Source organism: Cuculus canorus, chromosome 1, assembly GCF_017976375.1.
Source record: "Cuculus canorus isolate bCucCan1 chromosome 1, bCucCan1.pri, whole genome shotgun sequence".
NCBI classification, from domain to species: Eukaryota; Metazoa; Chordata; class Aves; order Cuculiformes; family Cuculidae; genus Cuculus; species Cuculus canorus.
Genome location: NC_071401.1, coordinates 138,013,361 through 138,031,194, shown reverse-complemented (window position 1 = coordinate 138,031,194; position 17,834 = coordinate 138,013,361). Strand labels below are relative to the sequence as shown.

General features: G+C 39.6%; 1 protein-coding gene across 5 annotated transcripts in view; it reads left to right on the top strand.

Moving 5' to 3' along the window:
• Positions 1 to 17,834, top strand: part of BCAT1 (branched chain amino acid transaminase 1) — a 66,641-nt gene that overhangs the window by 21,410 nt on the left and 27,397 nt on the right. For all 5 annotated transcript variants that reach the window (XM_054083434.1, XM_054083424.1, XM_054083407.1 and 2 more), the window contains one exon: positions 1,933 to 2,004. In XM_054083434.1, the coding sequence (XP_053939409.1) occupies positions 1,933 to 2,004 (72 nt within the window). The remainder of the gene's footprint in view (positions 1 to 1,932; positions 2,005 to 17,834) is intronic.

The window sequence follows — 17,834 nt, the reverse complement described above, 5'->3', positions numbered from 1 at the left end:
TCTGCAGAATACTTAACCATTACAAAATGATGATGTCATGAAGGCCATCTGGTATTTTACCACTGAATTTGCAAGTATTTGGAGAATTACAAGGGAAGCAAGGACTTATTGTACAGTGCTTAGTTCAGACTGTCCCTCAGTTCGGGTAATGCTTCAGTCCCGCTAGAGTCTGAGGCTGAATGCTATTGAATACTCTACCAAAAAGACTTGTCTTTCTTGAGTAAAAACCCCTATACTTTAACACAAATAAAACATATATTTAATAAAGTTTTAGGGCACAGAATATTGGTACATCGTAAAGGGATTTCTCTTGGCAGATCCTCTTTTAGTTGACGGGAATGAGCCTGTAGCTGTGATTGCATGTCTTGCTGTAGAGGGTTAGAAACAAAGAGGAACAATGAGAAAAAGCAAGGAGGGAACCAAACACTAAGGATACTGGGTTTTGTTTTTTTTCCTTCACAGTCCATGAACCGTGCAGCCCCAGTTCTGTCCCAGTTTGTTGGCTGCTTCAGGACTGTGGTGATTGACGTCTCTCTGGCATTGCCACCCACCCTGCATGCAGCTCTCTTTGTAGGCTGAGGGCTGCTCCCTGCTTAAGAGCTTGAGGCAGGGATCTCGGGTTGACCATAAAGGGTTTCCAGTGCACCTCTTTCTTTCAGGGGATTATACCTTTCATCTGGGGCTTTCTCACTTGGCTGGGACTTCCCACCCAAGATGCAGCAAGGCTGAGGGGTGACAGGGTGGGAGGCAGCTGTCAAATGATGAGCAGACAGTGCAGGCTCCTGCTGGGGCTTTTCCCTTGTAAGGCTGAAATCCCCTTGCCTGTCAGCCCTGACAACAACACCCCTTAGTGCCTCTGTCTTTCCTTCACCCCCTTAGACAGGCCCTCCGACCAGCCTGTTTCCCCATGCACACCCATGCCTGGCCTCATCTCAGGAGCTAGCCACCCCTTCTACCATTCTCTCCTTCTTGCCAGCTGTGCTTCCCTTAAGCCAGCCTGTTAGCCATCCCCTTCATGGATCATTCCCCACACAGTCTTGCTCCTAACACTTTCCTCCCTCTGCCAGACCTCTGCCCTCACTTCACTTTACGAGCTTTTCCTTAAAGGCTGCTCAGAAACAAGAAATGCTGTCAGGGCTGTGTTTGTCTACTTTGCTCCATCCTGTTGGATATAATATGCATTTACTGGCCATTGGCAAGGAAGGTCTAGCTAGTGCAAGAAGGGCCACAAAGATGCTAGCCTGATGCTGTGGATCTTGCTTTTAGGTAAATGTCTTGCACCTGTCTGTGCTATCCTTCTGATGCTGAACAGAAGGGTGCCTAGAACTATCACTCCTTTTCTTTCAGTTCCTTTCTAGCATGGTCAGTGGCAGAACCCTTAGTTCAATGCGGCAGATAATTCAAAATGTTCTGATTATATATTTGTATAGGTGGGCATTCCTTATCACTGTTTAATGAAAAATTTGACAATAAGAATTTTTTTTTTTCTTTTCCTTCTGTTCTGTCCAATCAGGCTTCTCTGAGGAAAAGCAAAAGGAGATTTGCTAGAGGGGTGCTTTTGTAGCAAAACTGGGATCTGACTGAATTGTGTAAAAACACGATTTGTTTTTTCAGCTTTGAATGAAAGACTTGTGAGTGTTGTCCATACTCTTCCATACTTCAGAGCAATAATCTAATTTAAGACATTGTCTCTCCTCTAAAAGCCCTGAAATGCAGATATGTAAAATAGTGTATCTCAAGTAAAACTAAAAACCTAGAAGGTGGAAAGTTGTGCTAAGAAACTACCAAAGAGTTCTTGCTGGTATACTTACTGATGACAAAGTCTGAGCAATCATTCAATACAATCTGTTCATAAAAAGAATTAACTGAATATGTATCAACTTTTGTGCGGTGTGCACTGAATTTGATGTCCTCTGTTTTTATTTCTTCTAGGGCTGTCAGAATGAATGCGCGTCTGGAGGATGTTCAGGAGAAACAGCAAAGCATGTGACTGAATCTTTCAAGGTATGCTCTTTGTTAAAAAAAGAGTGTCTGAAGCATTTCAGTAGATGGTGCCAGTTCACATCCATAATATGGTAGTGATTGTTGTGCTCATAGCTGTTGTAGCTCATAGCCACTGACGTGCTTGAATGTTATAATCCTGTAAATAATTCTGAAGTTCATTTGATGAAAATGTTTTCAATGTAGAAATCAAGAATGTTACAAGAAGAACTTTAATTTATTACTGTTTCAGTTACAAGCTAAAAGGTTAATAGGCATTTAGCAAAAATTGAAATGGTATAGGTAATTTTATTTTTAGCTCTTGACTGCTTCAAAAGCAATAGAAATAAAGATTGATTCCTCCATTAAGATTTTCTCCAAACAAAGTCTACTGTATTATTTGTTAAGCTGCAGCATTAAGGATGGTGTTCAAAAGTAGGTTTTTCCATCTGGTCTCAAAGTTGCAGAGCTAAGTATCTCAGAAGGACTCCAAAGCACACCACAGCTCTGGCACATTATCAGCACTCAATAAGCAAACAGGGCTATGATATTAAGGAATGCTGAGCAGCTGCCAGCAACTGACATGAAATTGAATCCCTCTATTTTTTTCTTTAATCTTTTGCTTAGAACTGAGCTTAGTTAAGATATCACTCTTCTGCCTCTTCCTGGATGCAGTGCTAATAACTAAGAGCTCATTTTAAACGCTGTCCGGACACAGATGTCAAATTTTAATTTTCTGTTGCAAATGTGAAGCCTATCAGCATGTTCTTCTTAGAATTCTACCTTCTGTCCTAATGTCTTTTTTTTTCTGCCTCTTTTATACTTCTTTTGCCCTTATTCCTTATGTCACACTGCTGTGTGACACCTTTTTCCCCCTCTCCCTGCTTTACAATCTTTAAAAAGCCTCATCTATATTTTGAACGTGTTTTAAAAAGTGAACTCACTTGTGCTTTCTCAGCAGTTCCTTTCCTGTTATTGCTGACTATTGTCAGCAGTACATGAGATGGTAGTTACAAAGTGTATCATTATAATTTCATGTTCTTCCTGATATTTTGGGCAGTGTCACTGCTATGCAGTCTTCTGAACTATGCTTAAGTAGTTATTTCCCTTTTAGTTGCCAGGCTTTAACCAGATGTGGAAAATAAATGCAGCAGAAAATGTGTTGGACTCCTTGACGAGATTTATTCTGATGCTGGTCTCATTGAAAACAGCAAAGAATTCTTGAGAGTACATGACTACAGCTCTTTCCAGTTATTTCCTTCCTCGTTTCTTTGCATTGTGTCTCTCTGGCAATTCTGTCAAAGAAGGAAGATATAGGATGACTTCTCAGCCACCAAGTCTGATTGGAAAATTTTGACAAAATAGACATGCAACCAGTTTTGAAACCCTAAGAATACACATGTGTGGATTGCAGAGTTGTTTTGTTAATTCCCATTTAGTTATAAATAGACAAGACAGATCTCAGTAGATTCATTCAGTAGAGTGTGCTAGTACATTTAAAAACAAAAATTGCTTTACAGAGAGGAGTTTGGTGTAACAGCGCTGTACTATTTCCTTCCACTCACTCACATAGTTCAGAAGGAAGATGTAGTGGCAACAAACTCTGTCAGAGTTTGTGAATCACTAGATGAACTGGGCATAAACTAAAGCAGACTTAAGGCAGATTTAATTATCAGCAGTCAAACAGTTGCCTTACCAAAGCTCTAAATATTGGGTGGCACAAAGTTGGATTTAATCCAGATACCTTCGTTTTGATGCTTGTATGTCAGCCAGAATGCCCAAATCATTGTAGTGGAGAGTCTGTGTGAGGAGAAAAATATATTAACAGGTGGAACAGATGGTCATAAAGGGAATAATGCAAGAAAAAAAACAGCTGGCTCAGGCTGAAATCTAATTTAAAAGTCCATTCCTGCCTTATGGTTCTGTTTCTGAAGATTAGCTGCAGTCACCAGAAAGGGGTACAGTTTTTTTAAAAAATATTGTACTGTTGGGAGAGTGTGTATGAAAGTTACAACAGGAAAACAGGTACTGATTACATTGTCATGCTTTATAATAATTATTTGCAGTCTCTTTAACTTTATTGTCAAATTAAAAAAAAAAAAATAAGGAAAAAATAACACCAGATAATGACAAATAAAGTAGCCTGATTCATTCTAGGAAATTTCACAGTTATGAAACTATATCTGATAATATTTCAAAGGAATCAAGGTGACCCATCAGGCTGACCGTGCTGAAGAAAGCTGCAATTTTGTGTCAGTAACCTTATTAATCCAAGATTGTGGGAACGTAGAAAACAGGGTATGTTTTTGGTTATGCTTACATAAAACTTATTGCTTAGAGAGGATGATACCAAATATTTCAATGCCAGATTAGCCCTCTGAAGACATTTCTTTTTAGAATGTAGTGCTGTGCTTTTTAGGTGGGGTATGACTCTGAATTTTACTGCAATTTCTGCCTGACTTGCAAAGGTGACATCAGATAGTTCCTGTATACTGGGACAGAATGAGTAAATGCTACCTACAGCTTCTAGGCAAGCTGTAAGCTCCTCTGCCTGCTGCTTGCTGCTTTGGATTCTCATTGGCTTCTCTTAAGTCAATAGGTCACCATTGGCACTTTGTTCATTTTAACTGCTACCGAACTACCTTAATTTGATCTGCTTCTTAGTTAAAAATCTAATCCTGACAGATCTGTGATTGAAAAGATAATGAATTTCATTTAGACTTGACACAAGACCAGTGATCTTAGAATACAGAAGAAATGTTGAAGGAAATAGTGATTATGCTAGAGTTTCCCATATTGTAGAAAATTTGAAATCTCCAGCTCTGTTTCATTAGCATGGAATCTTCCTCCTTCCCCCGTTGAATGCATTTATTTATTTATTTATTTATTTAAATAACCGGCTGTGACCATATCCTAAGGGGTTATACTTGTAGTTTTTCACTATTGGCAGCATTGGATCTCTAGAAGAGAAGTGTGGAACCAGTAACGGAAAGTGCAGTCATCATCTGTACCGCTGCTGAAATAAGAAACATTTCTCTGGTGTTGCTCTTATGCATATCTTTTTTTATCCAGTAATACCATGAAATAGCACACAGTTATGTCTAAGACACTTAATATTTATGATTAAAAATCTGGTCATTTCTTTAATGTGTTCATTCTGTACACGCTCCAGAGCCTCAACATCCTTCTTGTGGTGAGGGGCCCAGAACTGAACACAGTACTCAAGGTGCGGTCTCACCAGTGCCGAGTACAGAGGGAGAATAACCTCCCTGGATCTGCTGGCCACACCGTTTCTGATACAAGCCAAGATGCCATTGGCCTTCTTGGCCACCTGGGCACACTACTGGCTCATGTTCAGTCGGCTGTCAACCAACACCCCCAGGTTCTTCTCCTCTAAGCAGCTTTCTAGCCACTCTTCCCCCAGTCTGTAGCACTGCAAAGGGTTGTTGTCCAAGTGCAGGACCCGGCATTTGGCCTTGTTAAACCTCATGCCATTAGTCTCAGCCCAGCAGTCCTGCCTGTTCAGATCCCTAATGGCTCCTCATGTTACTCTACGTAACTGTGAGCATTTCTGCGTGGTCTTCTGCAGACAGACCCAACCTTCCCAGGCTCCAGGCCAGTGGGATGTCAGCCCGTGGCAGACTGGAGGCTAAATGTTCAGGTTAGTGCAGTGCTGTTCTCAAATTAACAATCCCGTTGAGATCTTGGACTTGCTAGACTGAATACAGTGCTATGCTAATATGTTTACATGGCTCCCAGTTTGAAGCTAGCTCACACCTGTCTGTGTGAGATGTTTGGTATAATGAATATTCTGTAATGATGTATGGTTTAGTATTTGTTTCTTGCATCACTCTAATAATTTAGAGCCCGTGCTGTGAACTCGGTGACATTCCGCTAAGTATTGTACAAATTAGAACATAGACATTATTTCCACACTATAGGTATAACTTGCAAATAAATAGCCAAAGGCTCTGATAATTTTTACCTCTGGATGAAGTGTGAATAAACTGAAAATTCATTTCCAATTTGTGGTTCAGACAGAGATAACCAGTGAAAGCTTTATGGTTCTTGAAAATCTCCTCACACAAGTGTAGTTGTTACTTGTAAGTGGACTTTTAGTTACATGTTTCAAAACACGTAGCCTTTGCATGAAATGACTGTGAACTTGATTGGCTCTATGCAAAACTATTCTGATTCTGATTCTCTGCCTTGTTTCATGTTCTTAACAAGTAATGCAATAGCATTAAAGATAAAGAACAGGTCTATATCTTACCATGGAAACACTGAAATTATAAGTAAGGTAGTATTACAGGGCCAATCTATGCAGTTAAGATGTAGGTTAGATGTTACTGCAGGATGCAGCATTACTTGTTATATAGTGTGTGTTAGGATGAGTTGGAAAAAATTCCATTTTTTTTTTCCTGTGGAGAAAGATATACCTGTTTTCAAAACAGTCCTTCAAAGGAAACCCTGATGTTATTGTATTTTATATGTTTACAGTAATGAAACTATATTACTGTGATTAATTACCATGTTTATATTAATGAAACTAAAGTGCGTCTATAATTTGTGGCAAATATAGTGGGATATAGGATTCCTTACTCTGGAAACTGGGAGTGAGATCAATCCATTTTGAGATGTTAGGCAGTTTTAAGCTTTATTATAGAAAACTATTTTACTAATATTTGTGAAAAAGTTGCTAACAGAGATAAGGCATAAACAATTTCCAACTCCATCTTTTTGAAGAAGAAAATTTTTTCTTCATCAAATTTTCTTCTTTCCTTTCCAATGCAAAGATTAAAAAGTATAAAATACAGAAAGATATGATTTTTCAAAACACCTTTTTAAAATCTGGACTAATTGACTGTATCACATTGGCACGACATTAGAGTTAGATGGTGAAAGTTCCAAACCTTGACTTTTGAAATTACATAGCACGTCTCCTGTGTTTTCATTTTATATTATAGAATGGTTTGGGTTGGAAGGGACATTAAAGACCGTCCAGTTCCAATCCCCCCTGCCATGGGCAGGGACTCCGTCAGCTAGATGAGGGTCCTCAAAGTGTCATCCAAGCTGGCCTTGAACACCTCCAGGGATGGGGCATTCACGACTTCTCTGGGCAACCTGTGCCAGTGCCTCGCCACCTTCACAGTAAAAAATTTCTTCCTCATATCTAGTCTAAATCTCCCTTCTTCCAGCTTAAAACTGTTACTCCTCATTCTGTCACTCTACTCCCCTGTTAAAGAGCCCCTCTCCATCTTATATGAACAGTAGGTGAAGTTTCTGACATGCTTAGAGCGTACGGATCAAGGAAGCACCAATATAGTTTTGGAATGAGGACATATATGCATTGTAACAACCCCGTTATTTTCGAGGCTAGCAAATATAAAGCTGTTTACATGGTTTATATATTTTCACACCTCTTCCTCTTCAGCTTGTTCTCAATTTGTCATTGTCTACTCCATATCACTTCCATGGAAGTGTATAGCTATAGCCACTAGATCAGGATGCCAAGCTATAGGCCAGTTCTGCTGTCATAACAGGATTTAACATTTGTGGACTGGGCACTGCTCTAGAAAAGTTCATTCTGCTTTTAACTAAATTTCAGATGAATCTGTTCACTCTAGCTTTCCATCAATAGCAATAAAGTGATTTGCTTTTTGGCATATGTTGAATCAAAGAATATTAGTAAGTAATAATATTATTAGGTTGCAGCGCCTTCATGTCACTTGATTATGCCTCCTAGCAGGGTGTGTGCATGCTGCAGAATTGCTTCAGGTGATTTACAATCAAATCCATTCCCTCCTCTTCACCTGCCAAGAGGGAAACCAGCTACAGCACAGAGAAGATTGAGTGCTGAGTGGTTTCTGTGGTGTTCTGCATCCACACAGACATTGCATAAATTCTTCTTAATATTACTAATAATAGCTGGGCAAGACTGACTCACACATCTGCTGCTTTCATTTCAGTTATCAGGAAAGTATGGGTCTAGGTCACAGTAATGATCAACACACAGTGTGCTTATAGTTGAGCATCCTGTTTTGATGAGAGAGAGACAAAACAAAGCCCAGTATGCGTTAATAAATGTTTCAGTGGTTGTTAATTTCTAGGAGAAAGTGGCTTTCCTGAAGAACATGCAACTTGCATGCACTGATGGAGGGGAGGGTATGTTAATGCAGCTTAGTATTGTTGATGGCTCTACTTGGCACATCAGTGTTTCTAAATCAAGCTTGTTACCACAGAGTTGCAGCAGTGGTGCCAGTGCTTCAGGATCATGGTAACCAAGAAATGCTACTGAGCAACAAGTTCTTAGCACTGTGAAAACAATTCACCATGAGTCTTCCATGATATGCTAAGGGATGATTTCCCAACAGTCTGAAGGATGTTTCTCATGCCATCAAGCGTCCATCTATATTGTCACTGTTGAGATCTGTGGCAGCTCTCTTTGGTTTTAGCTTGATGGCAAGGAGTTCAGTGTTTCTCTTCAAGCAGGTAATAGCCTTCAAGTAGTTGCAGGCTTTTAGCAAATAGGTTTTCTAAGTTGCAGTAGAGAAACTGATTGTCCTGTTATCTGAAGCTGTAGGATTTGCAAATAAAGCTAATTGTCTTCAGCAAATAATGGAAGCTTTTATCCGAGATAAAAGGAATATGCTAGAAAAACAGCCAGAGGCAGTTGGGCTGAGTTGATTTATAGTACAAAGTGAAGCTTTATCTTCTTTTTAACTAGGACCTTAAGATACAGTTAGTGTCTCTAAGAGCAGTGATATTGTATTGAATTTTGGAAATTTCATTTGACTTGCACAATTTTCTAGATTAATTGTTTCCAACATGAAGAATGACTTTAAAAATGGGCTTTAGCACCAGCCAATGATTTCCAAAGTAAACTATCTGACTCCACTACTTACAAAACCCATGATGTCCATACCTATTTCTACGAATTCTTAAATTTTAATGTCATTGTGATTTCAAGTCCCCAGGTTTGATATGAAATGTTTTCTTTGCTGAACACACATGAATAGCAACTGCAATAAGGAAGGCAATGTAAGGGTTTTTACCATAGGATTCTGTTGGCTTTTTTGCCTGCTTTTGAAATGATCTCTGTATCCTAATTCTCATGAGCTAACAGCTTAGAGAGGTGGAAGTTTTATTTAATCCCATATTTAGTCCCCATTTCTAAGAAAGTAATGAATTGAATTAACTGGCAAAATGTGGCAGTTTCAGTGGCAGAAACTCATGGCACCTTGTAACTTTATCATCGATCCACCAGTGTGGGAGGGAGATCGGATAAGAGAAAAAGGCAAGCATGGTTAACTGAATGTTTGAAATTATTTTCATAACCTCTATGTAATACATTTGTTTCACAGAAGCATTTTATATTCCCAGAAGTTTTCGAAGTTCCACATGAAATGATAAATTTGGAATGCCTTCATTCCATGAATCCACTTCCCTGCATCTCTGCAAGCTTATTAAAATCAGGGTAAGAAGATTTAATTGCAGCTGCTCAGGACTTGGACATGTGAGATTACTAGTCTATTCTTGGCTCTTCCACGTAACATGTCTGTGACTGACCAGGCTACTTAGGCAAAATATTTCAGACCAACTTGTTGGTCTGAAATTTAGGTTTTCATTTAATTTCTTCCTTCAATACAGCTACTTTTTTCTTTTTAGAAAGGTTCTGATGATATACAAAAATTATATATCAATATCTCATTTTTTTTGTTTCAGTTTCTTCATGTGAAATAGAATTTGTTTCCCCAACCAGGAGGCAGGAGTTTTTTAAATCTTTGTGGACCAAATTTTTAAGTTTTGTTTTTATACAGTGTTATTTGAATATCTAAAACATTACATAGCTGTACAAAAATGTGGTATTGGTAAAATGTCACAGATCTCTCCATTCCAGTTGTGTGTCACAGGCCAGTGTAAGCCCTCAGCTTGTGTTAGGCTCAAACCTTCTCCCAGGCAAACTCTTTCTAAAAATGGAACGCTCTGTTTATGCTACACTGCAGAAATACAGTGGATGAGAGGGAAGGAGCTGCACAGCATCGGGAATTGCATTAACCAACCTGTCAGATCTTTTGAGAAGATGCAGTATGTACTAATAGTGAATCATGTGAATAGGGAAACTAGTTAATGTGTTCCATTAGTAAAGAATGTTCCTAATTTTGTGTTTATGGAAATGTTTAAGTATAAGTCTGTGAGATGACTTTCTGTACAAGGAATTGGGCTATTATAGAATTGCAGTCTGTGATTCCCTACATGGAATTGCTTCTTTTAATCAAAAGCCCATTTATATGTACATTGCAGACATGAAGTGCAGCTGCATGGCCAAAGAAGATTTTTAGTTCACTAATTAGACCAGCAGTAACAGTGAGCTACAGCAATGTGTTTTTTAGTCCAGTGCAATGACTGTGTTAAAACCTGCTTATACACCTTCCCTGTTCACACATTCTGATCACCCCACATAGTTAACTGGAATAGCTGTTTGCGAACAGAAATAGTTTATTTGACCAAAATGTAATAATGTGTATTTATATATATACAGAATTGTGTATATTTTGAAGAGGGATTCATATTTCAAATGTTTTATATAATTCTTTGATAGATGAGGTGTGAGATGACTGTTTTTAATAAATCTGAAAATACCCTTAGCTGGAGTAGAGGAGATGGACCTCACTAAAATCAAATAGATATTTTCCTTAAGATTTCCTTAATAACAGGTACAAGGTTTCCTTAGGATCTCTAGCAACCCCATTCTGTCATCTTTCTGAACTTCAAAAATATATAGCTTCTGAAACTCGTGTCGGTAGAGAACAGACAAATGAGTAAGGGACATAAAAAAATCCCAAAAATATTACAAGTCCATTTAATTTTCCTGAAGCAGTAGAAATGGGTGAGGCTATAAAGATTCAGATAGTTTTGCCTCCCTTACAATTCAAATTCCTACAAAAGTGGAGGAAGGGATCTTGATTAACTTAACAGGGCTTTGGATCAAATCAACTAGAGTCAGTGCATGGCAACATTTTGGTGCATATGGAAAAACTCTTAAAATTTTTATTTTGTCATTGAAATCAGTGATGTTATGCATTGACCATTTCCTTGAGTGTTTTGAAGGGTGAGATTGATTTCTTCAATGCTTTCTCTACAGTCTAGCTAGACTGTAGTTTTCCTAATTCTTTATTTCCCTTCTGGTGCATTTTGAGTGCTTCAGACTGTATTTTGAGCTGTGCTGCTGCCCTGCATGCCCTTTCCATACTCTGAGGCAAGAAGTTTTTGTCAATTCCAACTTGTTATCTGTTGTCTTGTCAGAACACGTTTACTTCCCTGCCTGCTACTCCAAATCAAACATTTCTGCATCCGGGATGAAGTACCTGTCAGGTCAGGGGAAAGATTAAAGAAGCCAACAATACGTTGTGGCCTTCTCCTTTACTTCTCATTGCTTGCAGAGTGTAGCAGAAACTCATTCTTTGGTTTGACAAAATTTGATAAGTATCTAGTTTGAATAGTTTAGGTGGATGCCTTACAGAGGATGGACTAGACAAAGTCCTTCCAGACATGTCCTGCGTTGCTTTCATGACTGCTTCACAACTGATTCAGAGCCTTGACTCCCTTTTGCTTTGTCATTTGTTCTGTGGTTTATTATCCAGCACACAGTCAACCTGACGCAATCATTCCAGGCCCCAGTCCAGCTATGTGTGCTAACATATACTTAGATGAAGTCTCAGGGAAGCTTTATGTTGAAAGATTTCTGGATATTCTCACTGGGGTTGCAGAAGATAGTCTCTTATATTTTCTCTCTAAGTTTTTTTTTGTTTGTTTGTTTGTTTGTTTTTTGTTTTTAATAATAAGGTGATTAGGGCTTTCTTCCTACTCAAATCTTGTTATATCTTGGCACACTTTCCATTCTCAAGCCTCAGGCTCTGCTGTAAATTTAAAATAGTAATGATGATAAAGGGATTATGCAATAGCTTACAATAACATTATTTCTTTTGCTTACAAGCTAGCAATAGAGTTCTAAGAACTTATGTAACTCTTATTCTGTTTTAAGTTGATAGAGCTTTCATTGTTCTTATTTTTTCTACTATAGACTTTGTTGTTGTGATTAGAGCAATACAATCCTTATACGGAAAACAATGCTCTCTGCACCAGAAAACTAGTAGTCTTTTCCAAAGAGGGCAGAAATGAGAAAAGAAACAAAACAACATACCTTGGTTTATCCAAGGCCTGCAGCACATAAATCTCTTTTTCACTCAGGTAGGTGCTGCTGCGGTGTCAGTAATGCTTAGTAGACAGAGCTGAGAGGTAGGAAGTCAGATGAACTAGACAAATGTTAATCCCTGCTAGAAGAGGTTGAAGTTGGTTTCACCTACTGAAGCAGTACTGAGCATTTCTGTTTCTAAGGCAGGGGCTAGGAATAGGCAGAAGAGGTGATTGTTTATTCTGTCCTAATGGAGAGGAAAAGTACCAGCTGCCTTAACATCACACACAGCTTCCATACTGTTTTTTCCTACAGTTGCACAGCCTAACACTGCTGCTGTCTGCTCGGATGCTACCGTCGGAGGAGCTGGCATGTCAGTCCCAGTTCCTCTCAGAGTTTAGTAATAGTTTGGCACAACCTTTTTTTCACGTGCAGTAATAGCTATTAAGCATGATTCATGATGTCTGCCTATGGAAAGTTGGCCTATGCAGTGAGTGTTCTTCCTGGATCAGGTTGCAATTCCCTGTGGGCTGTTGGTAGTAGATGCTCTACAGGAGCAATTATGTACAACATCTAGTAGCCCAAACCCTGCCGTGTGAGGCTGCTGGGCTGGGGTATCTAAGGGATGAGCTTCTCCAGCCAGCTAAGATTACTGCTCAGTTCATCAAGAAAATGGAAGAAATCCTCTGCAACCTGCAGCTCAACATCTGGAAAGCAAAGGAGCTGAATGAGATGCCGGAGAAAGGTTGTAGCTGGCTCATTGGCTGCAAGTCTGAAAAATTGTTTAAGAGAAGGGAGGGTTTCAACTTCCAAAGGTGAATTAACAAGCCACTTTCTTCAGGCTAGTTAGTATCTTCAACCTAGTTGCTTACCACTCCTCAGTCTGTCATATAGGAGGAGCCTCAGGCCCAGGAGGTCAGGCAGAAGGTGGTGTGGGGAGAAAGTAGCTGCTCCAGCAGAAATAATGGCTTCCCGAGACAGAGGTGTGTGTGCTGGGGAGGACCCAAAAGCAATGATGAGGGTGCCACAGACATAAGGACTGAACAGCTGGAAAACTGTATCCTCATTCCTGAGGCCCTCCTCAAAGCAATTCTGTCTAGTCTCAGCGTCCTTTGTCTCCAGCTCCTCCTGGCTAAGCTTTGTTACCTTTCCCCTTTACAGTAGTTCCTGACACTCCTTGTAATCTGTCTCCTTCTCAAAACTTGCACTGCTACTGCAATCACACTTGATTGTTCGCAGGAGCAAGAGCAAAGAAAACTCTTCAATTTTGTTTAAACTTCTGACTGTTATTGCGTCAGAAGGCCCTGATCTTTCCTAGGATATGCTTACAAACTCAGCATAAATAATAAAAAATAACAGTTGCAGTTGCTTTGTGATCTTGAATGAATCACCTTGACGAGAAGTCAGGGAGGTTACTTATTTCATCAGAATAGATTACAGTCAGTCTTACTGAATGGATGCTAATATCTTGAGGATCTCTGCTGAAACTTGCTCTTACAGTTAGCTAACTTGTAAGCTGTGTCACAGCTGAGGCTGCCAGTTCTGTTTCTACTGAAGTGATAAAAATATTTGGCCTAGCACAGTGTTTAGAAAAGTTTGGGTATGTCAAATGAATTATACCTGTTACAGCTGCCCAACCTACTGCTTATGACCTAGTAGTTTCAGTGCCGTGAAAATAACTGCAGCCAATGATCGTTTGGGAAGGCATTGGCAAACCTTGATGGAAAAAGTAGGATAAAATATGCACTTGCTACCTGCACCTACCTGAGTCAGCTCACTAGGGTAAATAAGGTAGGAATGCAGTAATGGCAGTAACAGCTCTGGCCCGAGGCTGTTGTCAGCTCCAAATCCACTTGAGGGTATTGCAAAGGCTGTGTAGAATAAGCATTAAGCTGACATCTTGGCTAGGGGCACCAGAATGTCTTGCTACAGCTTTGGTTAAAATTGACACTGACCAGCATGTCACTTTTCATTTGAACTAGCTCATAATTGACAAGATCTGTTTTGATCAAATGATGAATTTTATTTTCAGGAGGTCACAACATATCTTCTTTGCTTGGGCTGGGTAAAGCTTCACTTTGGAAGCAGTTACGTTGGAATCAGCGAGCGCTTTTCAGACCGGGGGCTATTCAAAGAAGTGCATTTGGTTGAGAGAGTGGCTGTTTGTATGTGTAGTGTTGATATATAAGCCCTGGAAATCAGGGATATCAAGTTGACTTCCCCACCACTTGCTCTTGCCTACTACAGGCAGGGCAATACGGTTCTTCCTATTTCTCACCGGAGTCCTTTATCTGGGACCTAGGCATATGTATCTTGTACATACTGTACTTCTGTGACCTGCAGAGTTTGCAGAGCTGAAACTACACCTTTGTCATTTTACTTTAAGCAACAGGGACCAAATACCTGCACTGAATAGATGGTGTGCTGCATCTGTTTGTTTCTTTATCTCCCTTATCGTCCCCGCATTTACCGGTTTTCCTTCCAGTTTAATGGTTTTATTAGGCAACAGCTCAGAAGGTGCTGGAAAGCATGTTGATAAACAGAGCAAGCAAAACACAAACCTGGCTGAAAATTGCCCTTTGTATTGACAGTACAAACAGTAACGTTCTAGATGGATGTTAATGCCAACCCCTAATGCATCGTTAATACTGCTTTCAGGGCTATTGACAAAGGAAAGAAATAAATTGCCGTTTGTAAAGGTCATAGGTGATCCCATAGTAGCACTGCGATAATTTTTGAATGAGTGATATTAAAGAAATATGCACTGATATTTAATCAGCTCCTGGCATTAGTCACCTGGCCTTACTCTGCTTGCTTTGTGTGGGTTCTTTTAAGTGTCTAATATACCTCCTACCGGTGCTGTTTGAACAGCACCGCAAAATGCTGGGGCAGGACTTTGGGGCAAGGCAAGTCAAGCCAAAAGAGTCTGTCGGTCACGTAAGGTGTTATGTAGGGTGTCTTATCACGCGGGGGCCTGGAATAGGTTTGGGTATGCTGCCAATACTTCATGCTGCAGACCACACCTGGAGAGAACACTCCAAGGATGAGTTCTCTGACTCCCCTGACTCCCCCTCCATCTCCCTCCATGGAGAAAAAAGGTTGAACGTATTGCAGCGCTTGGTGGTGTCTTGTCATAAAAAAACCCACTGGTATTCTGAAAGATTCAGGTGGTTTTGCACACTGTTAACTTGCACTACTTTCTGTACGGTAAAAAAAGGGAGAAAATTACAATAGAATTAATAAAGGGGAAGAGCCTTAAAAGATCTTAAAGTAATGGCAAAAAGAAAATCTTAAATGCATTTTCTAAGAACTTAACAGAATTGTAAAGATCAGGAGAATTGCCTTTTTTGCCTATTTAATGATTGTGTCTCTACTAGTCTGTGCAGTTTAGCCTATAATTGAGATCTTCTGGGGAGTGCTCCTACTGTTGTTTGAAGGAAGCACTATGAATGAAGTGTTATATCTGATATTGTTGTGTCAGATGTTTGCAAAATGACTGAATGAAAGTTAGTTTCCCTAAATGCTGAAGGAGGTGAGAAACAGCCTGCAGGCTCCTTGTTTGTAGTGCACAGCTCCAGAAAGGTCTGTGGTCCAGAAACTATTTGCTTCCTTTCTAAATAGTCATCGTAGCTGCCTGGTTCTCCAGACTTTCTGCCTTCAAGTGACTCAAGCTGGAATCTAGTTCAATGATTTCTGTTTGTGACTGCAGAAGGTTCCTAATCCTAAGTAGTATGGGCTATTGCTCTTAGCCACAGAAACTGCCATGTGACTGCCTGTCAAACAGGAGTACCCATTTTATTGAATTTGCGGGGGTGACTATTTGGCCCAGCTCTTGTCTCTAATAAGCTAGCACAGGAGTGACTGGGGATCTTGGACCCTCTTTCTGTTGACTGTTAGAGCATAACAGTGTGCTTGTCTTTGATTTGCATAGCTTTATAAAATTATCATTCACACAACAGAGATTCTGTTTAAGGCTCTCTTGAACCCAACCTCTCCAAATCTGTAGAAATATCTTGGTGGCAAAACTGAGTCAGAGAAAGCCCAAATGCTCCCAAGCGTGCATGCTTCTTCACTTGTGGCTGCAGCTCACTGCTATTGCTACATATGCTTGTGGACCTGTGAGAAAAGCCAGTTTAAAATTAACCCAAATGAGCTTAGTAAACTGTCTTATAGCCTTTCAACTAGGTGTTCTACTACAAAGTGGCAAACTGAAGCATAAAAGCAGTAATCTGCACACTGATGAGAACTCTAGGGGGTGAGACTCCATGTGATAATTCAGGTCCCCAGGCCAGTTTATTGTAAAGATAACTACTTTAATAAAAATGGCCTGAGATGAGACAGAAGCGTTGACTTCGGAGAGAGCTGTTAATACTGCTGTCAGTTCTTTAGAAGCTGTGATCTTGTCCAGAGATAAAAACAAGGATATAACTGCATTCTACATCCTTGCTTGAGCCCCACTGACATCCTGCTCCTCCATAAGTGTTTTCCTAATATGAGTCTTGCATTGTGGATAATTGCAAACACGCCTTTGTTGCTTTTTATTTTGAACCATGTTCTTCTGTGATATCTTTTTTTCCAAAGCGCATGATAAGAGGTTGTTCATTAAAATACATTTTCATTTTCAGGATATCATTAAGTAGTGCTTTTCACTTTGGCATATTCACTGTCAGCAGGATAAAGGGTACTCTAAAGAGTTAAGAACAGTAATTGGTGTTTCATCAGATTATGTATTAGTTCAACCAGACTAATGCACTGTAATATCTAGACAAGCCCTATAGCTGGAGATCATTTGAAACAAACTTTTAGTTATTGATGTGCTCCAACTCTAAGTTAATTTCATATCTAAACCATTAGGCCAAAAAAACCCCAACCCAACCAACCCAAACCAAAACCAACCAATCAATAAAAACCAGGCCGTTGTTCATGAAAGACATCTTGAAAGGCAGGTTTTTTATAAGGACAGGAATGTAGATGTTTTTTTCAAAACCTTAGGTCTGATTTTTCTCATTTTGAAAATATGTACTGCATCTGAAAAGTCAAAGATATCTCTTTCAGAACCACCTTTTTAGTGCACATACAAATTATTTGAACAATAGTCTGAACTACCTGTGTTCCAGTCTGTTCTGTATGTACCTGACATATAGGAGTAAGGTTTCACTTTGGGGTCTGTAATAAGGGTCAATGCTTTCTGAGTCATGCTAGAAAAGAAAATGTAGCTTCAAATACTGTGCTTTCTTGAATTCTTACCTCTCTGACCAGTGCAGTTTAAATGCTCAGATTACGTAGAAAGGGAATGGAGAGGGAGGATCAAGACTCTGCCCACTTCATAGCCCTCTCTGCTTGTTTAGCTCCTATCTGTGTATAAAGGGGGAGTGACACGCCAGTGGTTCTGCTTTCATTCTTCCTGTGCCTTTCTTTAGGATGATTCATACTGTATGAGCTACTCTAAAGAAAATTAACTCCTTCTCAGCCAAACACAGTACAAAAAACTACACTGTGTTTCTGCAGCTAGTCAGAGCTTGTAAGAGAAGGTCTCTACAGTGTATTATGCAAGGAAACTTCTTTGCCAATCTTTCAAGAGTCTTTCTAGAAAAATATGAATGTGAAAGAACAAGTTAGTGTGACCCAAGTAATTTCCTGACTGCTGGCTCTGATCTCT